The sequence below is a fragment of the Hippichthys cyanospilos genome, chromosome 2 (genome assembly GCF_059441005.1).
Source record: "Hippichthys cyanospilos isolate Australia breed blue-spotted pipefish chromosome 2, RoL_Hcya_1.0, whole genome shotgun sequence".
Lineage (NCBI taxonomy): Eukaryota > Metazoa > Chordata > Actinopteri > Syngnathiformes > Syngnathidae > Hippichthys > Hippichthys cyanospilos.
The window spans coordinates 4,165,789-4,192,230 of NC_142370.1; the positions used below are offsets into that span (position 1 = coordinate 4,165,789).

Genomic DNA, 26,442 nt, shown 5'->3' on the forward strand with positions numbered 1-26,442 from the left:
AAATATACCTGTTTGACCCAACATGATGAATAATCGTGATTTCAATATTGACCAGAATAATTGTGATAATTATTTTGGCCATAATCGTACAGCCCTAATATATACACATACAGTATACACATGCACACACGCACACACACACACATCAGAGATTTTGTAGCAAATAAATGTGACTGTACGTTGTAACAACTTTTTTCATATTATTCTCCAACCTTGCAACATAGCAGGATTGAAATGATTATTTCTTATGGCTGCATACATAAATACAATTTTTACAAGTCTGGAGATGTACAAAGTTATCTGTTGTCAGTATCTGTGCGAAAGTCTGTTTATTTTATTGTGTATCCCCGCCTAAGTTGTATGTTCAGTTTTTTTTTTTTTTTAATAAAATAATTCTTGTTTTCATTTTGCTTCATTAAGCAAAATGTTTATTTATTTGTGTATTTTTTATTTTTGTTTTGATCGTTAGTATTTCTTTTAGTATTTGATAGTATTTCTTATTTCTAAAAACATTGATCCAGATGCGGATGTGACTCTGCCAGATGTGCAGCTTTCTGGAGGCCTCAGCGATGAGCCCACGCCGAGCCCTGAGGCCCCGGGTCCCTCCACATCTTCACCCTCCAAACACCATCGTGCGCACCGGAGTGGAGGGGCCAGAGATGAGCGCTACAGATCAGGTACAAACAAAGTTTTGAGAAATAAAGATTATTATATTTGTTTTAATATTAAACTTTACTTGCTTCCTTTTCTTTCTATCTTATCTTTTTATTTTTTTAGACATTCACACTGAAGCTGTGCAGGCAGCATTAGCCAAACACAAAGAGGAGAAGATAGCCCTGCCCATGCCAACCAAGCGACGCTCAGCCTTTGTCCAGTCTCCTGGTGATGCTTGCACGCCTCCAGGTACGAAACAACGGCTCAAAACCTTTTTGCTTAAAAGTGTACCTTGGAGCTTGAAAGGAAAAAAAATGTCTGCGGTTCATCAGGAAAATGTTCTGTTCTGTTAGTATATGTTGTCTGTGGATTGGTATCGGGCTTTTCTGTTTTTTCTGTTTTGGGCCTTTGTTGGTTTTTATTAGTCTTTTAGACGTGTGGGGTTTTGTTCGTTCATAGGTTTCAAGCTCCAGTCCTCGAGGGCCACAATCCTGCATGTTTTCGATGCTTCTCTCATTAGCGCACCTGATTCAAATGATTAGCTCATCAGCAAGCGCTGCAAGAGCTTGTAAATTATCCTAATCATTTGAATCGGGTGTATTTAGGAGAGCGGCATGAAAAACATGCAGGTTTGCGGCCCTCGAGGACTGGAGTTGGAGACCTATGGTTTAAATGAAGTAAGCCAAGCCCAACATTTTCAACCCTCTATTACAGGGGTCACCAACCTCGTGCCTGCGGACACCAGGTAGCCCCCAAAGCTCACATGAGTAGGTCGCAGACCTGTTCTGCAAATAGCTTGCAAGTAATAGAACAATGTGATTTTCTGAAGGAATGTTACAAACAATTATACATGTATTACATGTACATTACATATTACACTTGATTTACATGTTTACTACAGCTGTTCCTTAATTATTGTGAAAAATCATTGACATGATTGGTGTCTTCACATAAAATGGTAGCCCTTCGTATTACTCAGTACCAAAGAAGTAGCTCTCGGTTTCCAAAAGGTTGGTGACCCCTGCTCTAGTACTTAGTAATGCCATCAAAATCAAATGATCAGCTGCAATTGCTAGCTACTGCTTGGTGGAAGCTTCAAAAATTGCTTGACACTCAAGTGGCACACCACAGATATGTGCTGTAAGTACCTTCAAGGCCTAAACATGATTGAAACCAGAAAATATAGTATAAATTCATTTCCAACATTCTTTTGTCTTCATTTAGTAGCATTTATATTTAGTGTTTTTAGTATATTTAGTAGCAGTTTCTATTTACCATTTGGTCCTTTTTGTTAAAAAATACAAATTAAAACAACAATAATAATACACAAAAAATGCAACCAAATCATTTATAGAGGGCTTTAGCCCCTCTAAAATCAGGGTCGGTTCGTCCGTCTGTCTGTGTATTTTTGCCCTACTTTCCGCTGCCTCTAGATGACGACATTTGATTTTTTTTTTTTTTTTTTTTTTTGGTCCGGCATTCATCAGACGCTGGTCTACTTCTGTCTGCACTCATTCAAATTATTTTTTTTCTGTTAAAATAACAATAATAATACTGTATTTTCCGCACTATAGGGCGCACTGGATTATAAGGCGCACCCTCAATTAATGACATATTTTAAAACGTTTTCAATCACAATATAGTAATACGCAAAGTAATAACAATAATAACTCTAAACTCTCAATAGCATAATAACTCAATGTCAATATGACCAACCTTGTTCAACTGTAAACACACAAAAGTCTCAGGTCTTTTGCGGACTCCATCAGGTTTTCTTCCAGAATGGTCCTGTATTTGGCTCCATCCATCTTCCCATCAATTTTAACCATCTGTCAATCTGTCAATGCAGACAAAAGTGCCCACCTCTGCTTGGGTCATATTATTTTCCAGTGTTTTGATTAAACTGCAAATTGTAAAAAAATAAAAATTACAAAAATGAAGCATTGGATCTTCACGATGGCATAAAAATTCAAGTCAAAGTGATTGTATATTTCTGTCCACCAGACACATCTTCTGCATCAGAGGATGAGGGCTCACTGCGCCGAAAGGCCGCTCTATGTTCGGCACTAGCCCAGGGAGTGCAAAGTCACGATTACTGGATCAACCGTTCCGTCCAAAGCTCCTCCACGTCCTCCTCGGCTTCCTCCACACTGTCCCACGGGGAGCCGAAAAGCCAGCCCTCGCCTCAGCCCGCTGCTTCTTTGCTGGCTGATGTACTAGCTCACGCACGCATTGGTAAACTCCCGTCATCTACAACACATATGAATGAATACAGTTGTTATGCTCTAAAGATATGCACCTTATCAATGGGTCTCTTTGTGGTTCCCCATTAGAAAACAGTGTACCTCCAGATGTGACATCATCTTCCACTGTCCAGGACAGAGGCTCGAGAATGGACCTGCCTCCCGCTGTCAGGGGCATGAGCCGGGGGCAGAGCCGTTCAAGCATGCTGGATACTGCTGATGGTAGATTCACATATTTGTATATAGTCAAACTCATTTTTGTTATGTAGTAAATGAAACCAAGCAATCACTTTTTAATCAGTGGTCACACAGGTGCTTCTCAATAAATTAGAACATAAAAGACAAGTTAATTTGTTTGACTTGTTCAAAATGGGAAATTACTTACAGGTGGGTGTTAAAAAAATATAAATACTTTAAAGTCACGTTTATTTCTGTTTGTTTCAAAAAACATTTGTTGATGCTGTTGTTAACCCCTGTTCGTTTGGGGATTTTTCACTAACGTGGCCCTATTATCACCTTATTTGGGCTGACTTTGAAAGGATCATAACATCGTCAAATATAAATACAAATGTAAATACTGTATATAGTTACTTTCAACCCCTCAAAATGTTCAGTGGCATCACCCCTCTCCATACATATGTAGATTTACACATAAATAAATATATATTGCATGGGAATTTATGTCGTTGTGTTGCATAAAATAAAATGCTTCCCTGCAGCAAAATAAAAGTTTTCCTGCAACATTTAGTTCTTGGATCGAAGGCTTTTGTCAATTACAAGTCCCACAATGCATAGCAAGAACTTTGCATTGTGGGAGTCCAGGCTAAGCCATTCAATGAAGTTATTAAAAGGCTTGTATTTGTCATAAGGTGTCTGCTAGCATCCCCTGGTGGTTTTGGGGTCCCAACACAGAAATTTCTACTGCGCCCTGTTCACGAGTTACCATTGAAAGGATTCATGCAAAAATCCGTGCAAATGCATGATAAAACATCAGATTTTCAGTATGTCCAAAATTGACAATATTTACAATTTTTGGTGGCAATAAATGAGCCCAACATGGGCTAAATTTGACATCTACAGGGTGTACCTCTCAAACTCCCATTTGCCACCATTTGGAAGGGACTGAAGGATGGCATAGTCAAATTCAATATGTTTTGACAATCCATGCAATATTTTAGCCTCCTAGTGTTTTTTTTTTTGGTCTGGATTCCTTTGATACCACGCATCAAAAACATCTAAAAGCCAGAGTTGGGTCAAAAATATCCCCCAGTGGTTAATGAAAATGCAGGCACAACAAATTAGTGAGGGCATATTACTGTACAGAGGCCAATATGTGCCAAAACAGTGTGTATGCACGTGTGTGTGTGTTAGTGTAAGATAACTCAATAAAACATGTAAATTTCACTTTTTGTGATGAATTAATAAAATAAATGGAGTTTACCTCCAGATGTTCAGACCCACCTGTATGTATTTCAGAATTAAGTCAACACATGCCAATTCCTACCATATTTCAATATTGAAAGTTGTATTTTACTTTAGGTACTTTCTAATTTCTTGAGAAGGTGTTTTTTTTTCGTTCGCTCTATGAGTTATAACCATTAAAGTTGTCAGATAAAATCATGAACAACTTCTCACTGTGTAGCGAATCTATACAGTGAGTTACGTGTTCTGAATTGAGCTTCTAAAATTTTTAAGGATTTTGACCATGTTGTAATTATTGATCGGCATCTGTGTTGATGGCAATTGAGTGAGTGTTCAATTAAGTGAAGGACCTTTACACTAATCACACATATTTTGTCTTCTTTCTTTTGGGGCCGTTAATTCATCTTGACTTTCGTTTAAAAAGGAAAGAGGAAAGGTAATGCAAATGGGACGGGCAGGGATGCTGAAGACTCTTGTCAGCTTGCTTTTCAGCCTTACTCTTCATGTTTGTCTTGTGACTTTAGGCCTAGATTTAGGCAAACTCTTAGTCTTTTTTCCCCCCTGAATTCTCTGACCTGTCTATTCAGCGAGCTTTTAAATCCTTCTTAATTGCTGATTTAGACCCTGATTTTGTGCGCGAGCGAGCATGTACGACAAGAGCATTGTGTGTTAGAGGTGCATGTGTGGGTAGCGTTTTGCTGTATTGGTGAATTTGTTTGTTGACATGGTCGTTTATGCAGGTGTGCCTGTCAACAGCCGAGTGTCCACTAAGATTCAACAGTTGCTAAACACACTCAAACGTCCCAAAAGACCACCACTCAGTGAATTCTTCCTTGATGACTCAGAGGAAATAGTTGAAGGTGAGAAGAGAAATGTACACTACTCATTGCAACAAAGAACATCCATTCTTTTTGTCTTGAACCTCTGTTTCATCCAGTTCCCCAGCCGGACCCCAACACCCCAAAACCCGAAGGCCGTCAAATAATCCCAGTGAAGGGGGAGCCCCTCGGTGTTGTTAGTAATTGGCCTCCTGCCCTGCAAGCAGCCCTAGCCCGCTGGGGGGCCACACAGGCCAAGAGCCCCGCCCTCACAGCTCTGGACATCACAGGAAAACCCCTCTACACTCTCACATATGGTGAGCAACAAATGGTTGCAGATTGTAAATACAGTACAACAGTATCTTAAAGTGGTCAAAGTTGGATCACAATCCGGGGAACACGTGGACGACAGGTGGGACAAATTACGCTAACGAGACTAACAAGGAAAACAGAACATGAACATGGCCGAAGTTTGCCCACCTCTGGACTAGATGGACCATACATTGTATTTAAGTAAGATACCAAACTGATTTCATATGGCAGCTTTTATGGATTGATAGAAAGTGTACATTGTTTCAGTAGTTCTGAACCTTGTTGGTGATATTGAACACCTTAAGTTTCTAAAACACATCCACTGAACCCTCTGTAATCAGAAAACTTCATTTTTCACAACTAAATGCAGTATGAAAAAGCTTTTATGGAAGCACACGCACCCACACACTGTGTGGCCTGCCTGACCTGTCAAGCCGCTCAAACTGACTCATCGAACGCCATGGGTTTGATCAAACCGAGGTTAAGAACCACTGCTTTAGATATTTGCAGGGTTTAACCATCATGCGTTGATATTTTCATAAATATATTTTTCCTGGCGGCTTTTAAAATGTCCGACTGCATTTGAATGCAGTACGTAAATAGCAGCTAACCCCCTAGAACAGGGGTGTCCAAACTTTTGCAAAGTGGGCCAGATTTGGTGTGTTAAAAATGTAGGGGGGCCAACCTTGGCAGGCGTTCTTTACATATAACAGTAATTAATTTAAATACATTTCAGCGAACCATTCTGTGTTTAACGTTTGCTTTTTTTATTTTCATTTCAGCTATCTTAAGCATTTGTTTGGGCAATTTGAAACATGCATATCAAAAATGAATTGACATTAAATATTGAAATTGATAATTGACTGAACTTCACATTTTTTAACACTGCAATTGACTTTTTTATAACAGTTGAACAGAAGTAATTGTACTCTTGGGTGCAAATTACATTTGAAATATGAAGTGTAATATTTATAGAATTTTTTAACACAATAACAGAGAAATGAACAAGTAATCGTCATATCAACAAGTGCAGGGCTCATTTAAAATATGAAATTATTAGTAACTATAAATTTTGATTGGATTTTGAAATAATTATTATTCTGGAGTGAAAACTTGGAGTGAAAAAAAAAAAAAAACGTTTTCAGACTTATCGTAAATGAAAAATGACTTGTCCGCATGAGTGTGATGGGTGAAACTGAGATCTGGAGTGCAGGACAAAGGCCAGGTGTGGCTCTAAGGCAGTAGAATGGATGCGCAAGATGTCTTGTAAGTGAGAGTCCGATAGCCGTGTCTTCACACGCCGCTTTTTTAAGTTCATAACCGAGAATGTCTTCTCACACAAATACGTTGAACCGAACAAGCTTAGCATTTCCTTACCAAATGCTGGAATCTCTCGGAAACTTGTCCTTATCCAGCTGTCCGTAAAAGTTGGCGATATAAAGCTGCTGGTGCTGACCGCAGCTCACTGCGTCACGCTGCAGCTCAACTTTCCTTCTTTTGTTGATTGTCGCCATTTTAGAAAATTGGGGGCTCATACAGTCAAGTACTCATATACTAATTTGCTGTTCCTAATTGAGCCTATAGATAGCAGCATTTAGAACACGCAAGTAACAGCGCTGCTGCCCAATGTATTAATTCTCCATACGTTATTGATTTTATGATGGAGGCTGCTGGCCGGATAGAAATTGACCACGAGCCGCATTTGGCCCCCGGGCCGGACTTTGGACATGTCTGCCCTAGAGTCTTGTGCCATATCATATTATGACAGTGTACCTGACTAGTGCTTTTGCAGCGTCTTTAATCAGTGACTGAATATGATCTTTTTTAATAACGGTGTGTGCATGCTGATATGGCCGTGATGGGATGGCAATAAAAACTGAATCGCCGAAAGAGTAAAGTTGAATGCTTTTCAACCCCCTCATGCAAAAGTCGCTTTCAAAATAAAAGCTTACTACAGCCATTGATTTGACGTCCATGACTGATTCGGTGTGTTGATTTTGTAGCTGGCCTTCACAACACACTGTTGGCCCATGACATGATAGGACTGACAAGAAATCGTGTTTAAAAGTCACAATTTTTGAAAATAGTCCAAATCTGCCAAAACCAGTAGGTTATTTTCCCTCCCGCGTCCTCTGCTTTAACGGGCAACTGCACTGAGCAACACAAGCCTCCTCTCATTGTGTATTTATATGTGAGTCGTCCTCGGCTGCAGAAGCCAATCACATTACCTAGATGGGTAGTTAGCATAACTTTGATGATGCGAAGTGAAGTGTCGCTTCACATTGTGGCGACAGCAAAGCAGCACCGTTACCCTGCAAATGACAGCAGCTTCTTTTGACAGTAGTAAACAAGCATTCTTCCTCTTATTCCTTTTGGAAATGATGCGTTTTCTGTATTCTTTTTGCCATATTTTGGGGTCGGAGACTGCATTCTGCTCAGCAACTCCACTGCCTGCTATCTAACTCTCCACAAACACATAAGTTGTTATGGGGAGAATATTGACCTTTGAACTCGGAAGGCTTAACCCTAACTTTACGTATATTAAAGATATTTGTTAATTTTTTAGGCTTTTCAAGACCAAATCTATACAAATGCAGGTGTGATTACACAAAAAAAAGTAGCGGCAGAAAAAAATCTATTATTGACACAGCTCACCAGTTGCGCTATTTTACAACACGCTCGCGGGCGACTCATTTGGTCCTTGTGGGAGACATGGTGTCTGCGGGCACTGTGTTGGTGACCACTGCACTAGAAGTAAAAAGGAAGGTTTTGCAGAGATTGAATTTACTAAATAATGTCCTTTATTAGAATATTTAAAAATTTACATCTTGCACTTCCGGGCAAAGAGTCTTATCAGAGTGCGCTTGTCACTTTGTGACGCACCCATTGCTCACTTGAATGCCATTCATCTCCGAGGCATCCTGGATTGGTCTGCTCAACTATCGACAAACAACGTCTTTATGCAAATCATATTTCAAAAGCAAAATAACACAAAAAATCTCTTGACATCTAATTCTACATCTTTCACTTTAGGTCTATACAATAATCTCACCTAGTCACATAGTCTTCTGCTTCCTAGTAGTTGCGCAAAGTGTTTCCAGTTCAGAGTTTAATGGCATTCGGTCAAAAACAGGAGCATCGGTTTGCAATGACGGACGAAACACACCCATTCCGACATTCTAATTCTGCCATGTTTTTGGAACATTCACATCACTCGTCCGTCCATCTTCAAAACAGACGTTAATCGATAATAGACCGAGGGAGAGTCCGTCTGTCCACTTCTGCTCTCTACTATTTTACGCAACTATTGATCCTGAGTCCAATTAGTGATAGAACACTCACAAACAAATTGAGTCCTCTGAATGCCTTTTCGCTGTATGATGCCCCTCAAGTTTTTGCAAGGAGATGATGATTCATGAGGTCCTAAGTGTCACCGTGTCTGCTTCATTGACTTTAATGCCATATGTAACTCATTCAACTACAAACTCTTCTGCCTCTTCTGCATACCACTTTGAATATTATGATGAGGATGGACTTTATTCCAGAAGCAAAGATTGACCCGAATAATACATCACAGCAAATGAATAAATTTGATTGCATGGTTCCTTTTCACCCGAGCCGAGCAGCGTCAATTGGAGGCTTTTCAGAACACATTCTTTCACTCAAGAAAGTGTGTGTGGCTTCCCGGGCTGTAATATATCACCCATCTATTGTCTATCTCTATCCCGACTCTGAAATATTCAGAAATAAAGTACTGTACTTAGACACCATCAGCTTCTTTCCTGCTTTGGAAGCTATTTGCTTACTTTATGTTAATCATAATTCAAAGAGTTGCAAAAAGCCTTTCCCCCTGGCTGAAATATGGTCTAGTGCGGATTGCTGACGGCTCATGTCATATGACTGCTTTTTTTGTTCATCAAACCTTTCGATTTCTCCCTCATAGGCAAACTGTGGAGTCGCAGTCTGAAACTGGCTTACACGCTACTGAATAAACTGGGCACAAAGACGGAACCCGTGCTACAACCTGGAGATCGAGTAAGAGCATGACAATCATGGCACTTGCAACACACAACGACAATGAAATTCACTATCTTTTGTCTCTTAGGTGGCGCTGGTTTACCCAAACAGTGACCCTAGTATGTTCTGGGTTGCGTTCTATGGCTGTTTATTGGCTGAGGTCATCCCTGTGCCTATTGAAGTACCGCTTTCGAAACAAGTAAGACAATGAGATCAATGACATCCTATCATCACAATACGCCAAAGAGTAAGACTTATGAAACGCACTATACAGTTTTCTTAAAATTTACCACTTGTGAGAGTGCATCCCTGTCTAATTCAAGTAAGTGACTGTATACCCCGGCCTATATACTGAGGGGAAAATGGAGATTATGGTGCTTGTTATCAAAGTTGGGCAACTTATATTTGTTTGCTGCTCTGGCAGTCGTCAGAGCCCCACACCCCTTTCTTCATCATCGGCAATTGTAAATGTAAAGATCAGGCACCAACCCCCCCCTTATGTTAATAAGGATATTGTAATGTTAAATAATAGGGGAAAGGAAATAAAATATGCAAAAAATCCCCCCAAAAAGGTTTGTTTATGGTTACTGCGGCTATATTGGGGCATACATAGACATCTAGGAGCTGATACCCTACTTCGCGGGTTTCAGACTTCGCGGGGGTAGTAGTAGTAGGGAGGATCACTGTATATTAATTTTCAAACAATCTATGCATCCCAAGTAAGATGATCAACAAATCATCTCTGTAGACCTCCATTTCAAACAAATTGGACAGGAGCCCCTGGCCCCCACAACCGCAGTAGTTACTCAAGATATGGTATAGAAATGCCTTTAAAAGTACCGAAATTTTGTCATTTTATTAACACCATGTGTTTTGATTGGACAACCATGATCTATGTAACCACAAAAGTGAGGGCTATACAGTACTTGTGATTTTGTAAAATTCACCCAAATTGAAGAAAAAAAAAGGGGGGGGGGGGTGTCAACTATTAAGCGAGGTCGACTGGGACTCTGAGAAATACGGTAATTATGACAAAACATGGTAAAACAGACTTGGATCTGTCAATGAGCCCGTGTCTGCTCAGCCATGATCAATTGCTCAACAGATCTTCTCGAGGCCCCAGTCTATGCTAAATTATAATCATTTTACATAAACTAACTTTTGGGACAGGTGTTGTTTGATCAGGCAGATTGGCCCCTTTAATCAGTGTGGCCAGTGTGTATGTAGAGGGAAAGATTCCCTATGACCCAGTTTCACTTCACAATTGGAGGTGTGGTAGACACTACAAGGACCACTTTGCGGTTTATAAAAATGTTGCGAAAGAGCGTCAGCAATCCGGGACAGGCTGGCATGGCCTGCTTTTCATGGATTTTATAGTTATGCAGATTAATATAATCTATTCTACTAAATAAATGTTGTCTCTTTCCTTAGGATGCAGGAAGCCAGCAGATTGGTTTCCTCTTGGGCAGCTGTGGTGTTAGTCTGGCACTGACTAGCGAAGTGTGCCTCAAAGGTCTACCCAAGACACCAAATGGAGAGATCATCCAGTTCAAAGGTCAGGCAGCCCGAAGGCTTTATGCCAATATGTTCTACTTGTTTTGCATCGTGCCTGATGGGAAACATGTAATGTTGTGATATGCTTGGGTGGCCTCTTTGAATAGTAGGGGCTGAGACAGCCCAGTAAAAAGTTAGTTTCATTTTTGCTCATCATAAGTCCTCTTTTTGCGTCAGCTAAAACTCGTTCACTTTTCCCAGGATGGCCAAGAATGAAATGGGTGGTGACGGACACCAAATACCTGACCAAACCTTCCAAAGACTGGCAGCCTCACATTCCCACCGCCAACACAGACACTGCCTACATCGAGGTACTCACTGAAGTCAAATGTGTTTTTGTTATCGGGTAGCTTCTGAAATCTTTGAAATGTCTACCAGGTCATTATTTAGGGTTATCTAAAAGTTTGTTTGTGTTTTCATTCATTGCAGTACAAGGCCAGTAAGGAGGGGACTGTGATGGGTGTGGCCGTCTCTAAGATCTCCATGCTGACTCACTGTCAAGCCCTGACACAGGCCTGTAACTACTGTGAAGGTCAGTATGTAACATCATCGTAGTTAGGAAAAGGATTTAAACATGGCATTAATCTGTGCCCATGTAGCTGTGTACCTCAAGCGACTTGTGCTTTACAATTGGCACATTGTACAATACAGTAAAGTGTGAAATGATCCCAAACTTTGGACATTGTCTTTTTAGACTCCTTCCTCTTTGGTTTGCACTAAATTATGACATATATATTTCTCTGTGAGTGTGCAGTAAGTCATTTAAAAAAGTATTATTTATGAAATCTGAGGATTTAGTAAATGGAATTTAAAATGAGAACTTCCACAACATCATATAGCCACTGCATGTGAACCGAGATATAGCAAGGGCTTTGGCTAGCTCGATAATCATTTTGTTCTTTGTTGCCGATTTGGGCATCATGCGGCATTAGTCACAACTTTGGCTCTCATTGTTTGTCTCTCCCATTCGCTAATGTGTGACTGCTTTTCATTTCAGGTGAGACTCTGGTCAACGTGTTAGACTGCAAAAAGGACATGGGCTTGTGGCATGGTGTCTTAACGGTAGGTTTAGTGGTGCCATTTGTCCTCTGTAGCCAATAGATCGGTGGGAATTCCCATTATTGACGACTTGTGCATGCTTCTTACAGAGTGTCATGAATAGGATTCATACCATTAGTGTGCCGTATTCCGTCATGAAAGCCTGTCCCATGTCCTGGGTGCAGAGGGTGCATATTCACAAAGGTTTGCCTTTATCAATCTTTATTAGCAAGGTTGTCTATCATTTGTCAGTGCGCATAATGACACTTGTCATTACACAGCTCGTGTGGCCTTGGTGAAGTGCCGTGATCTTCATTGGGCAATGATGGCCCACAAAGATCAGAGGGACACAAACCTATCCTCCATCCGAATGCTTATAGTAGCTGATGGAGCAAATCCATGTGAGTTCACATCCCATTTTCTAACAACGTGTTGTTTTTGTTTAGTCATATTAATGTATTTACATTTGTGTGCACTTAGGGTCTGTGTCATCATGCGATGCCTTCCTGAATGTGTTCCAGTCTCACGGTCTAAAGCCTGAGGTCATCTGTCCATGTGCCACCTCGCCAGAGGCCTTGACAGTGGCCATTCGCAGGTACAAATTGATTTGTATTCTCCCAATGGAGGGGAAAAGGCATGTTGTTGCACACTTTCCACCATAACAGTGTGTATGAAAATGGAGCCAATCTGATTGCTTTGTTTTTGTTTTTGATTTTTTGTTTCGTTTTGTTTTTTAAAGAGTCTGAGTGATAAAAGCATTCAGAGAGCCATGATCCTTGGCTTAGAACCAGGAAACAATATTACTCAATTGAGCACAGTCTGTCACTGTACAATAAGAATCATCTCAAGTTTTTTTTATAGAGCTCTGTATAACCACCACTGCGTACAGTGTTGCACATGGAGCAAACATTTGTCATCCCACACCAAAAACAAAGAAAACAAATTACGTCAATTTACAGTCTCATGCTGAGTCAAAAGGCAATGAATGCAAATACAGTATGTTTGAAAATGAGTTTTAATCATGGGCGGAAAGGGGACTTATCAAATGTTTAGTGGGAGTTCATTCCAATTTCCACAATGGGCAACGCAAAGAGCTAGATAGCCCCTGAGTGAATATTTCTTCGTCTGACAAATCAGTATTGCCATTTTCATTGGATTCTGGATCAGAAGATCTTTCTGCCTCAATTAAATATCCAGGTTGGCCCATTTCCTCATGACTTTGTTTAGAATACTCAATTTTAGCAATGACAACAATGATCTAGTTTACCCACTCGGTGGGGCAAGGAATGGCCCTGTCAACGACTTGACGTCACATCCGTTCCCACCCGTGTTGTATTGGTGGGGAAGCCCGACCTAATTAGCCTGATGAGTGGCAAAATGTCTTCTAACATAACCACAATTGTCCAGTTGTGATCAACTCAATGCCCTCAGAACGAAATTACTTCGACCTGTCACACGATCTAATCTCTGCAATCCGCTGCAGACCCGGCGCACGAGGGGCTCCCCTGCCAGCCAGGGCCATCCTCTCCATGGGCGGGCTGAGCCACGGCGTGATCAGAGTGAACACTGAGGACAAGAATTCGGCTCTCACTGTTCAAGACGTCGGCCACATTATGCCTGGAGGTTTGTTGCCGGCTGCAGCCGCATTTGCTAACCACTGCAGCATCCAAACAGAAAACAGTAATGCGTCCAGACTTGGAGTTCTGACCACGTGTGCGTTTCAGCTCTGATGTGCATCGTGAAACCGGATGGCTCTCCTCAGCTGTGCAAAACGGATGAGATAGGAGAAATTGTGATCAGCTCCCGAGCAGGAGGCACCATGTACTATGGTCTTCCTGGGGTCACCAAGAACACTTTTGAGGTCTGTGAAAATCCAACTTTTCTTTTTGTCCTCCAAAAATACGAAATATTTTTGGTGGACAAAACTTTGTTCATCTTTATTCAATGTGCGGTGCATTGTCAACAGTATGGCGCAGACCCACCCATTACCGTAATTACCATATGAATACGTCCGATATGAAAATGGTCTTCTTTACATCATACCCCAATTTTTTCTTCAAAGCTGTTGGCTCACTGACCCAACGGCAGACTTCTGTGGAAAGTCTACTGTACAACAAAGCACTTATTTTGGTTATTTCCTTACTCTGCATTTCACATTTAGCGATTAGCATGCTAAGCGACCCCTCGTTTGCCTTGTGCTAACTTAGTAGGGTACTTTATTTGTCACCATAAAGGAGAAGATCTGCACAACACAGCTTGTTTTCTGCTGCAGTGCACAGACTTGCACTTAACATCTGTGAAGTCCATGCTGCTGCATAGCCACACTACTTTTGCGATTTTGGTCCTAAATGCGCAGCCCTAGCGGCACTGGCAATGATTTAGGATTGGCGGGCCACCACTGCTGCTGAGTGAATGCAGCACCAAACACTGAACTTGAATATTGTACTCTCAGCCAGAGATACCATCTTTAAATATTACCAGCTTTCGCATGACCACTTCCACAAGGCAAATACTATTTTTTTCCTCTGCATACGTTTAAGAGTGGTGGCATTTTGCTCAGGTTTAAGTGGTCTTTCCAACCAGACTTCCCATTTTTGGGGGTGAAATTCTCAATTTTCTACGTTACCATCGATAAGACGCACCAACCCTTTGGCAACAATGTCAAACTAAAGCAAAACAGAATAAATCTCATCCTTTTTCAAGCTCTTAACATTTTCTTGTGTTCGTAGCTGTACATTTATTTGCTGCGTGTTAAGTGTGTTTCAGATTTTCCACAATGCGAGCGGTCAGTGTAATGTTGAATGCGCTCGAAGCAGTTGGTTCCTTTTCCTTGCAATGCGGTTCGAGTTCATTTTGCCATAAATACCCGAAGTTGTGCAGCATCCATGTTTAACCAATATTATTATTGATTGTGTGTACGTATATGCCAAAAGTCTGCAATTAATAAACAAGTCATACGGAATACCTTTCCGTGTTCTCTAACCAGTGCTCTCTTCCTTGAATCAGCTGGAGACGTCATAACTTTTACATGATCCTCTCAGTATTAGTAATTTTCTGTGTGTTAACAAGGATGGACTCGGATGTTAGTAATGTCTGCTCGCTTCTTTTGTTGAAAATAATGCTGTAACAACCTCAGCTAACACTAGCTACTGTTAGCTGCAACAGGCACCTGTTGCTAACAGCCAACTGGCATCCGCCCTCCAGCTCGTCCCGTTATGGCAATTAGTGTAAGTAAGGATCCGGCCCATATAAAAATGCACATTTGCGCATCAAAACTCCGCTTATGTGGCTCACAGATCAATCATCCACGAATGGTGTCGGGAAAAAAAAAAGTCATTTTTAAGTTACGTTCTATAGGACGCACCCCTCCCTTTTGGCCTTCATGAGGGTATTTAGGGAATTAGTGTAATAACGCCACAAAATAAGGCTCACCGCCAAATTAATGGTGTGTTCCTTAAAACAATTTGCTTTCATCTCTAATTAGCCGTTGTGTTCACCAGAGGAGCAGTACATGTCCAATACTGCCAAACTGGACATTTTGGATGTACAGTATCCTATACTGTGCCCCAATAAGTACAGCGTCATTCACAACTACCTAATGTTTTGCTTCTTTAGGTGATCCCCGTCAATCAGTCGGGTGCACCTCTAGGAGAAGTTCCCTTTGCCCGAACTGGTTTGCTTGGATTTGTTGGCCCAGTAAGTCCCATGCATAAAAAATATATATATATATATATATATATATATATATATATATATATATATATATATATATATATATATATATATATATATATATATATATATATATATACATACACACACACACACACACACTGTATATATACTGTACATAATATTTTGTACTACTTACATTCTCCTCCTGTCCTCACAGGGCAGCTTGGTATTTGTTGTGGGCAAGATTGAGGGGCTGCTGATGGTTAGTCGACGACGCCACAGTGCTGATGACTTGGTAGCCACAGCTCTCGCAGTGGAGCCTGTGAAAACAGTTTACAGGGGCAGGTGAGACACCGTTTGAATGATATGAGATCTGTTTTACTGTATAATTTGTTTTCATCCCTCTTCTCCAGGATTGCCGTGTTTTCAGTGACTGTTTTTTATGACGAGAGGATTGTGATTGTGGCGGAGCAAAGACCTGATGCCAGTGAGGAGGACAGCTTCCAGTGGATGAGTCGAGTTCTACAGGTGTGTGCTGGTGTCTCGCAAGTTTGGTGCGGCAACAAACTTTAGGTACACTAGACATCCCAAGACACGTGGTCCTCAGGTTAGGAACGAGTTCTGCTCCCAAGCTGATGACCAGTGTTCCCTCTAAGCTGTGCGCGTGCGCAATTGCGCAATGCTCGCACATTCTCGGCGCACAAGAAAATCTATGCTGCGCACAAAACAAAATGCAATATAAATGTATTAAATAATGTCTAATATTAGACCTCATCTAATCTGATTAATTAGACGTTCAGTTGTCATGAATAACCCCAGACACGGAATGGGTGGAGGACCCCAACCAGATGCAACGAGACACACAAAAAGAGTTTATTTAACCAAGGGCGCACGACAAGCGTGGAAAAGAGTCCAAAAATACAAAGTAAAATAAAATCACAAAGTACAACACTTTTCTGAAATGATGGTCAGTTAAGAAAATCTCCATCTCACTGTAGTGTTTTTCCATATTTTATTTAGTAGGTTTCTACTTCTTGTTTTTGGTCAACTGCTGTCGACTTTTTTGGACTGTGTTGAGCTTGTCTTTTGTGAAACTTTCAGATCTTCTGTGAAGTTGGTATTGGGGGTTTCTTAAGAAGGAGCTCAGAGTGCAGCTATCAAGTGTTATAATAGCTTTTTGCACTAGCAACTATTTAACCATGCAATCGCTCGATGCCATGTGGTTGATATGTTGCTTGTGATGGAAACATTGAGTTTTCAGCATTAATGCTCAGAATTGCGGTGGGGAAAAGTTAACCAAATGCTCATTTTTCCCACAGGCCATTGACAGTATCCACCAGGTGGGGTTATACTGCCTTGCACTGGTCCCTGCCAACACTCTCCCAAAGACGCCTCTTGGCGGCATTCATATCTGCGAAACCAAGCAGAACTTCCTGGAGGGAAATCTGCACCCCTGCAATATCCTCATGTGCCCACACACATGTGTCACTAATATGCCCAAACCTCGGCAGAAACAGCCTGGTGAGTGTATTGAATCAGCGCTTTACACTATTTTTTTCTGTGATAGCACTGGCGTCATCAGCCATTTACCTTTGCCGCACCAGCACATGGTTTGGCAGCACCTTTTTTGGGGCAATTATAGCATGACCAATTTTTAGCATTCCGTCCATGATTTACTTAGAAAATAATTTGGCACAACAAGAATTTTGTTTGCAACAAGACAAAGCCGGTCAGTTATTCTTCGATGGAGCCCCCCAAAAAGGAAACATTATCACCACAAAAACCTTAAACATCACTATTAAGTAGTAACAATACCAGAGAGCTCAATATCAAATATTTTTGTTTGTTCTAAACCATAAAATAAAGTGGAAACGCTTTTGATTTTAAAAAAAAAATCATTTTGAACATGAAAAACGTTGAAATTATTTTCTAACAGTCTGCTGACATTTTATTTATATCCAAAACTTAACAAAAGACCTAGAGCTTACCAAAGGACTTTTGTTTCTTAGATTTTTGAGCCTTTGGGGAGTATCACATTGGATTTTTTTTTCTGAATCTGAATCTGCAGGTTTAAATCACACCAGTTATGTGTGGACAAGGCCTAACCCTGTTTTTTTACCTATTCACACCAAAACGTTGTCCACATTTGTGAGCAAATTGGTTGCATTGTTGAGCCCTGTTGAGCCCACTCTTGAATGAATGATTTGGCATTGCTTAAAATGACGGTAGGCCTTCTGATTTGTCCAGTTGACGTTGGTCCAGCGTGTATGCTGGTGGGCAACCTAGTGGCAGGAAAGCGTATTGCCCAGGCTACAGGCAGAGAATTGGGTGTCGTGGAGGACCAGGATTTCTGTCGAAAGGTACCGCACATTTCACTATTACATATATACTAGAGCTCAATTATTTTGGAAAATAATCTTATTGTGACTATCCTTCTGTGATTACGATTCAACGTGCATTTTTTTCAGGGTACTCTTCTAATGTATTTTACAACAAATGTGTTTGCAGAAACAAAACAAACAAAAATATCATTTAAGCCAAGCATAAGTGCCCTTTTTATTCACCAACAGATTCAATTTGACAACAAGTATATGTATTTGTTCTTTTTCAGCCATATTGAAGTCTACAAAATAAATATTGCAAATTGCAAGCTTCCTCATAACTGGGTCAATTTTCCTCTAACAGGTTTCTGCCAAACAGTGAATAAATAATCAAGATCTGTAATGATGGTGTGAATTACATGGATCTACTTGGATAAATCTTATAATTATTACATTTTTAAAAATATATTAAATTGGTTGAATTGGTTGCTTTATTAACAAGGCTTCAAGGCTTGATACTCACAAATAATAATAATAAACTAAAACAAATAAAGTAAATAAAAAATATGGCAAAAACACACAGGGCAACACAGCTAACTTAATTGCTGAGTGCAAACCAATGAAAAAAAATGAAACCTACTCAGAACTAAGCACCTTATTTACTTTTAAGCAAATTTGAATCAATTAGCAGTCAAAATGTCATTTTCATTTGAAAGTGAACTTATTCCATTTTTTTTTAATCTGATTTTTCAAAATGGGTCTCAATTGACAGCTAGCACGGTATATAATAGGAATCAGGTGAGAAATGACATTTCACACTGGTAAATAATATATTAGGGTGAGAAAAGCAGAAACAATTGTCATGCAAACTTCTGGCAAACGCTGCCCCCTGGTGGTAGGATGACAAAGTGCTTGATCTAACATGTAGTCGGCATTTTAATTGTTAATATCGCAGGAGATCAGCTTAATTAATCGTGGCAGCCAATATCGCAGCCAATTGTGCAGCCCCAACTTTTATATACTGTATTTTTTGGACTATAAGCCGCAACTTTTTCCTCATGATTTGAGCCCTGCGGCTTGTTGTCCAGTGCTTCTTATCTGTTGTTTTTGTATTTATTTATTTATTTATTTATTTATTTATTTATTATTTTTTGCTTGCCACCAGCAAGCAAATGTGTGTATCTGCTTGAGGTTTCAGTTTATGGAACAACTATGAAGTAGAACTGAAATGATATGAATCAATGGCTGTGCTCAAAAACAGTTTTAAAAATATATTATTAGAAAATATATATGTTTAAATGTTTACATGTGTATCTTTGTGTATTTTATTTCTCATATTTTATATCTCGACTTGAGGATACTGCTGGAAATGTGAATTTCCCTACGGGGATGAATAAAGTATCTATCTATCCATCTATCTATCTAAATTGAATAAGAGAATGTACAACATTTTGGGTAAATTTGTGATGTGTAAATTTTATATACAGTACAAGGTATATATGATTTTGTTTATGCATTTATGATTGTATATATGAATTAGGTGCAATGTGTTTTTATGTTCACTAAATGAATGTATATGTGTATATATATGTATACTCCATGCTATATACATATATACACACACAGACAATTACATTACATGAAGTGCTCAGGTAGATTCAAAGTGTTGATCGAGCTGATTATGTCAAAAATGCGAAATGAGAGCTGGGTAATGGATGTGCGCCACACACATCTTTTTTCAACACATTTTTAAGTATCCTTGACCATTTTCCAAAGCCCGCTGTATATGGCTTGTTAGCAAGTGCAGATGGTCCCAGCATGATCTGGCGAAACACCAGCTCTGCTCACTGCTACACTCTTGTTATCTGCGTGAGCCTCTAAAGCAAGCATTCAATAACATCCATTACAAATGACTGTGATGTTTACAGTGTTGCTTTCATTTGATGTGTCCGTCTTTTTAAATGCCCTTTAATGTATCAATAATCCATCAGTATAAAAGTGTATTCCTCTTATTCCTCTACCTTTCAGCACCAGTTCTTATCTGACACACTCCAATCGAGAGCCCAGACTGACCCGGACCATATTCTCTATGTGCTGCTGAATGCAAAGGTTATAGAAAACAATTTCATTGTACTTTTCATTTTCTTTCATAAACAAATGAAAAAAACTATATAATATATATATATATATATATATATATATATATATATATATATATTATATATATATATATATATATATATATATATATATATATATATATATATATATATATATATATATATATATATATACACACAGTGGGCCCCCGGGTTACGAACTTAATCCGTTCAGCGGCCACGCCCGTATCTCGAATTGCTCGTATAGCGGGCAATCCAAACCCATGTTAATTCTTGAATGCGTGCAACGCGCGCAGGAGCCTCAGGGAAAACTTCACGTTGTATACATATAATGACATTAAGTGACATAAACTAGTGTATACTTGCATTAATTAATTAATACAAAGGAAAATGACTTTTACCATTGGAAAGACGTGACTTGAGCTGAGTTAAGCAGAAGTTAACACGGTAAAGAAGATATGCTATTGGTCTTACAGTGTCACAGTAACTTTTTCAGTCAGGGTTTTCTCTACTTCCTTCCATCCCAAACAGCTGTGCCATCAAGCTAGATAAAGGCGTTCGGCCAATAGCATATCGGCACTTCTGTGATTGACGTGTGACGCCGGCCAATAGCATCTCCGTGAGTGAGACCGGGTGACCTTAATCGACCAATAGCATATTGGCGTCTCCTTGACTGACTGATAATTATTCGCACTTTTTTTTTTAAACGGTTGGAATGTATTGACAATTAAATTAAAAAAAAACACACATTTAAACCAATGACAATTCTTTGTCCTGCAATCGGCACATTTAATTTCATGTCAGCTGTTTTTCCCTTTAGCTGTACAAACACTACACTTAAATGGTAATTATATTTACACACCGTGAGTGAGACAGTCAGTGTGACGTTGTAAGACCAATAGCGTTCACGTTAACGCCACTATTCTCTATTGATTATTTTAGATGACGCAACTGTTGAATTTATTGACGCAGTTAAGCGAGAACATTTCTACATATCCACTGGCTGGGAGGTCGGAATGCTCGTATGGCGAGAGGTTTGTTCATAAGCGGAGGACTAAAATCTCCCTGATCTTCGCTCGTAAGGCGAATTGTTCGTAAATCAGGGTGCTCGTAAGCCGGGGGCCGACTGTATATATATATATATATATATATATATATATATATATATATATATATATATATATATATATATATATATATATATACATACAGTGGGCCCCCGGGTTACGAACTTAATCCGTTCAGCGGCTACGCTCGTGTCTCGAATTGCTCGTATAGCGGGCAATCCAAACCCATGTTAATTCGTGAATGCGTGCATCGCGCGCAGAAGCCTTAGGTAAAAACGACACACTGTATACATATATTAAAATTGAGTGACATAATCTGCTGTACACTTGCATTATATAATAAATACATTGGATAAAAAGCTTTTACCTTTGAAACGATGAGACTTGAGCTGGGTGTAAGCATAGGGGGCAGAGTCCAACGCTCAAAGTTAACACGGCGATCGATATGCTATTGGTCTTACAGTGTTACAGTAACTCTTTCAGTCAGGGTGCAAATCACGCAGATACTAAAACATCATCCTCTTATTTCTTTCTTTACCGCTGCTAGTAATTTTAGAAGCTATGTCTAACAGATAAAGTTTGCAAAGTCTTCACAACATTCCGTTTTTCACTAATTTTCTCTGCTTCCTTCCATCCTGTCCCTTCAAGCTAGATAAAGGCGTTCGGCCAATAGCATATCGGCATTTCTGTGATTGACGTGTGACGCCGGCCAATAGCATCTCCGTGAGTGAGACCGGGTGACCTTAATCGACCAATAGCATATTCGCATCTCCGTGACTGACTGATAATTATTCGCACTTTTTTTTTAAACGGTTGGAATGTATTGACAATTAATTTAAAAAAAACACACATTTAAACCAATGACAATTCTTTGTCCTGCAATCGGCACATTTAATTTCATGTCAGCTGTTTTTCCCTTTAGCTGTACAAACACTACACTTAAATGGTAATATATTTAGACACCGTGAGTGAGACAGTCAGTGTGACGTTGTAAGACCAATAGCGTTCACGTTACTGCCACAAGTATCTACTGATGATTGATGATGTCGCTACTGTTGATTTTATTGACGCAATTAAACGAGAACATTTCTACATACTCAATGGCCGGCATGTCGAATTGCTCGTAAGGCGAGAGGTTTGTTCGTAAGCGGAGGACAAAAATCTCCCTGATCCGCGCTCGTAAGGCGAATTGTTCGTAAATCAGGGTGCTCGTAAGCCGGGGGCCTACTGTATATATATAAAAACCTGTCCTTATATACATACATACATGCAAACATACACACATACTGTATGTATTGTTGTAAATGTTACTATTATGCCAGATGGTGGTTGATTATGCACTCTTTTATTTTGGTTGCAGGGGGTGGCGGTTTGCACTGCCACCTGCGCTCAGCTCCACAAGCGGGCTGAAAAAATCACAGCCACCCTCATCGAGCGAGGAGGCCTCAACACTGGAGACAATGTGGTGCTGCTTTATCCCCCAGGTGAACATGCTTCAAATAAATGTAAACAAGCCACTGTTGAGTTTCCATGTTGGAGCGGTAACTTTGAAGCAGTTGCTCGTTTGGACTGTGTTCTTACCAATTTGTTGAAGGTAAGCATTATTGTAAGATTCATAAAATTAGGGATGGGTGAGAACTATTCAGGTGCCTATAACCGGATTGGCCATATATTGTGATTTCAAAAGTTATTTCAAACCATCCTAATCTCTCAAAACTGGTAAATCTTTTATTTCTCCCACGCCATCTGCCTTAACGGGCAACAGCAGTGTGCAGCGCTCATTGAGTATCACACGTGAGACCTTTTCTGGTGCGGCAGCCAATTACATAGTCTACTTCCTGGTTTGTCGGCTTAAGTACCACGATAAGTTTGCTACTGCGAACTACCGCGTGTAACATGGCTCACATGTTATCGTACACTACTTTCACAGAGCGTTTTATGTAATATCGCTCGAGCAAAGACGCGAGCAGTCTATCGAGTGAGTTTGTGGGTAACAATGTGAACCAATCAACCTCTTTCAAAGTCAGAGCAAAGTCAAAGTCAGATGTCTGGGAAGTTTTTCGAAAAGGAATCCACATTCTACTATTAATTCATACACAAAGTAGTTAAATGATTGATGTGAAATAAACCATCATCACTCTGGTGGTTTGATTCAAATTCGTCCTGTTTTTAATATTGGTGTGCTTTATAGTTATACTTATATTTTTATTAAGTTTAAATTGGGTGTGTTCAATCAGAAAGAATTAATGTATTTGACTATTGGTGAGCAAAACTGTTTTGCTAAAGTTTTGTTTTGATTTTATTTCCAACAAATGCTGTATTATGTACCGGTATTTTGTTTAAAAATGACTTTTTATAGTAACAAAAATGATTTAAAAATTCTAGTTTAGAGCTGTAATTTTAATACCGCGATACCGAGATATTTTTGCTCAAAATTATCAATTACCGGCAGATGTACAGATGAAGTGAAACAAGAAACAGCCTCATTGAAAACAAACCAAGAAGAACAATAATAATGGAATATTAAAATATATACAGTATATACTGTGTATAAACATAAGGATAGTTCAAATTAAAATCATTTATTTTAAAAAATAAAAAAAATAAAAGTCCTCATTCACATTCATTCACATTCAGGCAGAGATGTCAAAGCTTACAAGAGTTTATGTTTAAGCTGTCCCACACAGCGGTTGTTGCGTAGCTTCTAACTTGACTTGTCCTTACGACTGATTTATATTGTCACCTCATATCTACAACTACACACCGTTTAAAAAAAAAAAAAAAAAAAAAAAAAAAACTTCAATCATTGATTAAGGATGCTAACGAATTGCTAGTTAATCATGGTGTCTTTGTGTGATATGACACAAGTGTGGTGTTAGTACTCCCCGCTATGGTGAGGGACTCAGGTTGAGCAATTACGTTTGTATAAAAGTTATATCGATATTATTTTAAAAGGAATATGGAATTAAACTATTTCATAAAATAGTTCAAATCTATGCGCTAATCCTTGCACTGCTGTGTTCCTGACTGAGAGTGAATCTGCACAGCCCTCTTTTGTGCCCAGAGGGGGAAGCGGCCTTGAAGAGACAGTCCAGCATATGATTGATGAACAGATGGGTGGATGGATGAACGAACGGATAAACGGATGGATGGAATCTTTCTGAGTGGTCCCCATTAGGTGTATGCATCATTTGAATTCAGACAATTCCCTCTTTTTGATAAAGGATGAGGAGCGTGGCCTTCTGGGAAGGACTCAGAACCGAGCAGCTGCTCCTCTTCATTGAGAGAAGCCAGTTGAGATGTCTTGGCCATGGGGTTAGGAGTTGAGATGCCTCCCGGAGGAGCTAGACGAAGTGGCCGGGGAGAGGGAAGTCTGGGCTTTCCTGCTCAAGCCGCTGCCCCCGTGACCCGACCACTTCGTCCAGCTCCTCCGGGAGGATCCCCCGGCATTCCCAGGCCAGCCGAGAGACGTCTCTCCAGCGTGTCCTGGGTCGACCCCGGGGCCTCCTCCCAGTGGGATGTGCCCCTAACACCTCCCGAGGGAGGCGTCCGGAAGGCATCCAAACCGGATGCCCGAGCCACCTCAACTGGCTCCTCTCAACGCGTAGGGGCAGCGGCTTGACACTGAGTCCCTCCCGGATGACCGAGCTTCTCACCCTATCTCTAAGGGAGCTTCAATTCCACACTGATGAGAAAAGGAATGGTTGCTACACAAAATTTACTGCCTGGTAAATGTGTCTATCCTGCCTGGGTCATTTGACTCTTTCCCGCCCTAAAGAAGACGTGATAATAACTGCAAGCCTACGGAAGCTGTGCGAGTCTCTCGGTGCAGTTGGATTAGTCTGCATACGTGAGTGACACAGCCCAGATGTGTATTTTCATTCATATGGTGTTTACTAAACTGTGATGTCACTAAGCAATGTTTTGTGAAACGCAAATAGGACACAAGAATGTATTATGTTTTGCTGTTGAGCTGTATTTGTAGTACAGAAAAATTCAGAATTCGAGATTGTCCTACTCATTCGCCCCTGGGAGGTGGGCTGCCGGAAAAGTAGATCTCGAGGCAAAAAAGTTTGAGGAAATAAAGCTGTATTCTACCTTTGTTGAATCTTAGCTACAGGTTGAGAAACAGATGATTAGCGTGTTTCCCCTCTCAGCCCCAGCAGTGAGTCTTAAAGGTGGATGTTATGTGTGCTGTCATTCTCTGTGCGTTGTTTTGTTTAAACACAAGAATTTCAGATTATGAAAACTAATGTATTGTGTTATGTTCACTGTACTGGCAGTACATATATTATCTAATTAGACTATATACAGTGGTAATTCTACTTTTGAACGCCTCTTGCTACAAAAAATTCAGTTTACGAAATGCCTCTGCGGAAAAATATTGTCTAGTACCAAGATAAAATTCAAGATACAAAAGGCAACATTGTTGGCATATAATATAAAACACATGACACCAGCGGTCACGTCAACATGACTGTAATGTAATGCATTATCGCAACTCTTGATGTCTACCGTACATGTTCCAATTTGTGATGCATTTTTGTAATTTATTAATATGCCGGCTTGCCCACAAATGAGACAAGTTTTTTTGCATTGATGTTTATGTGAGTCTTCCACTTTTCATCTTTACTCATTTTATTCACACTTCCGACCAACAATTTCCACCGTACATTAGAACTAACAAACATAAAATTACTTATGGATAACATTGTACATATTCACATAAAAGCACATATGTAACATACCACTTTGGGCTGTCGCGTCTGATGTTCGCGTTGTTAGGGCGTCGTTAGTACTTTAGCAATGACATCACACAGGTAGCACTTCGCATGACCCCAAACTAAACTTAAGTAAATTTACATGCCCAAAATAATCCCAAAAAGAAATATTATTGCTCCTGTTGACTTGTAAATGATTCCTGGATCATTGGAAATGTAAAATAAAAGGTACAAATTAAATGAAATGAAACGTCCTAAAACGGTGTCTCTCTCCTCACCCATCAACTCATCAGCACCATCTCAAGGCAAACACGTAAACTGCATTCCTGTTGTCAACTGCTGCAATTAATATGATTAATTTAAAGGGTTTAGGTGTGTTTTTTATTCCTCTTGACATATTTTGATTATTATGCACTAATATAATTCCAATATGTCTTTGTTGCATTTTTTTTCATGCATTTTTACAATTTAATAATATTC

At 39.9% G+C, this 26,442-nt stretch overlaps 1 protein-coding gene across 1 annotated transcript in view; it reads left to right on the forward strand.

Moving 5' to 3' along the window:
• dip2ba (DIP2 acetate--CoA ligase B (putative)a) overlaps nt 1-26,442 on the forward strand; it is a 68,001-nt gene that overhangs the window by 20,432 nt on the left and 21,127 nt on the right. The window contains exons 3-26 of the mRNA XM_088404426.1: nt 522-677; nt 778-903; nt 2,659-2,889; nt 2,988-3,119; nt 5,060-5,179; nt 5,257-5,454; nt 9,393-9,484; nt 9,555-9,665; nt 10,898-11,021; nt 11,222-11,331; nt 11,450-11,552; nt 12,018-12,082; nt 12,169-12,262; nt 12,340-12,459; nt 12,539-12,653; nt 13,542-13,681; nt 13,783-13,919; nt 15,674-15,754; nt 15,951-16,078; nt 16,147-16,261; nt 17,053-17,254; nt 17,981-18,093; nt 20,083-20,163; nt 22,602-22,725. Of these exons, the coding sequence (XP_088260552.1) occupies nt 522-677; nt 778-903; nt 2,659-2,889; nt 2,988-3,119; nt 5,060-5,179; nt 5,257-5,454; nt 9,393-9,484; nt 9,555-9,665; nt 10,898-11,021; nt 11,222-11,331; nt 11,450-11,552; nt 12,018-12,082; nt 12,169-12,262; nt 12,340-12,459; nt 12,539-12,653; nt 13,542-13,681; nt 13,783-13,919; nt 15,674-15,754; nt 15,951-16,078; nt 16,147-16,261; nt 17,053-17,254; nt 17,981-18,093; nt 20,083-20,163; nt 22,602-22,725 (3,018 nt within the window). The remainder of the gene's footprint in view (nt 1-521; nt 678-777; nt 904-2,658; nt 2,890-2,987; nt 3,120-5,059; nt 5,180-5,256; nt 5,455-9,392; nt 9,485-9,554; nt 9,666-10,897; nt 11,022-11,221; nt 11,332-11,449; nt 11,553-12,017; nt 12,083-12,168; nt 12,263-12,339; nt 12,460-12,538; nt 12,654-13,541; nt 13,682-13,782; nt 13,920-15,673; nt 15,755-15,950; nt 16,079-16,146; nt 16,262-17,052; nt 17,255-17,980; nt 18,094-20,082; nt 20,164-22,601; nt 22,726-26,442) is intronic.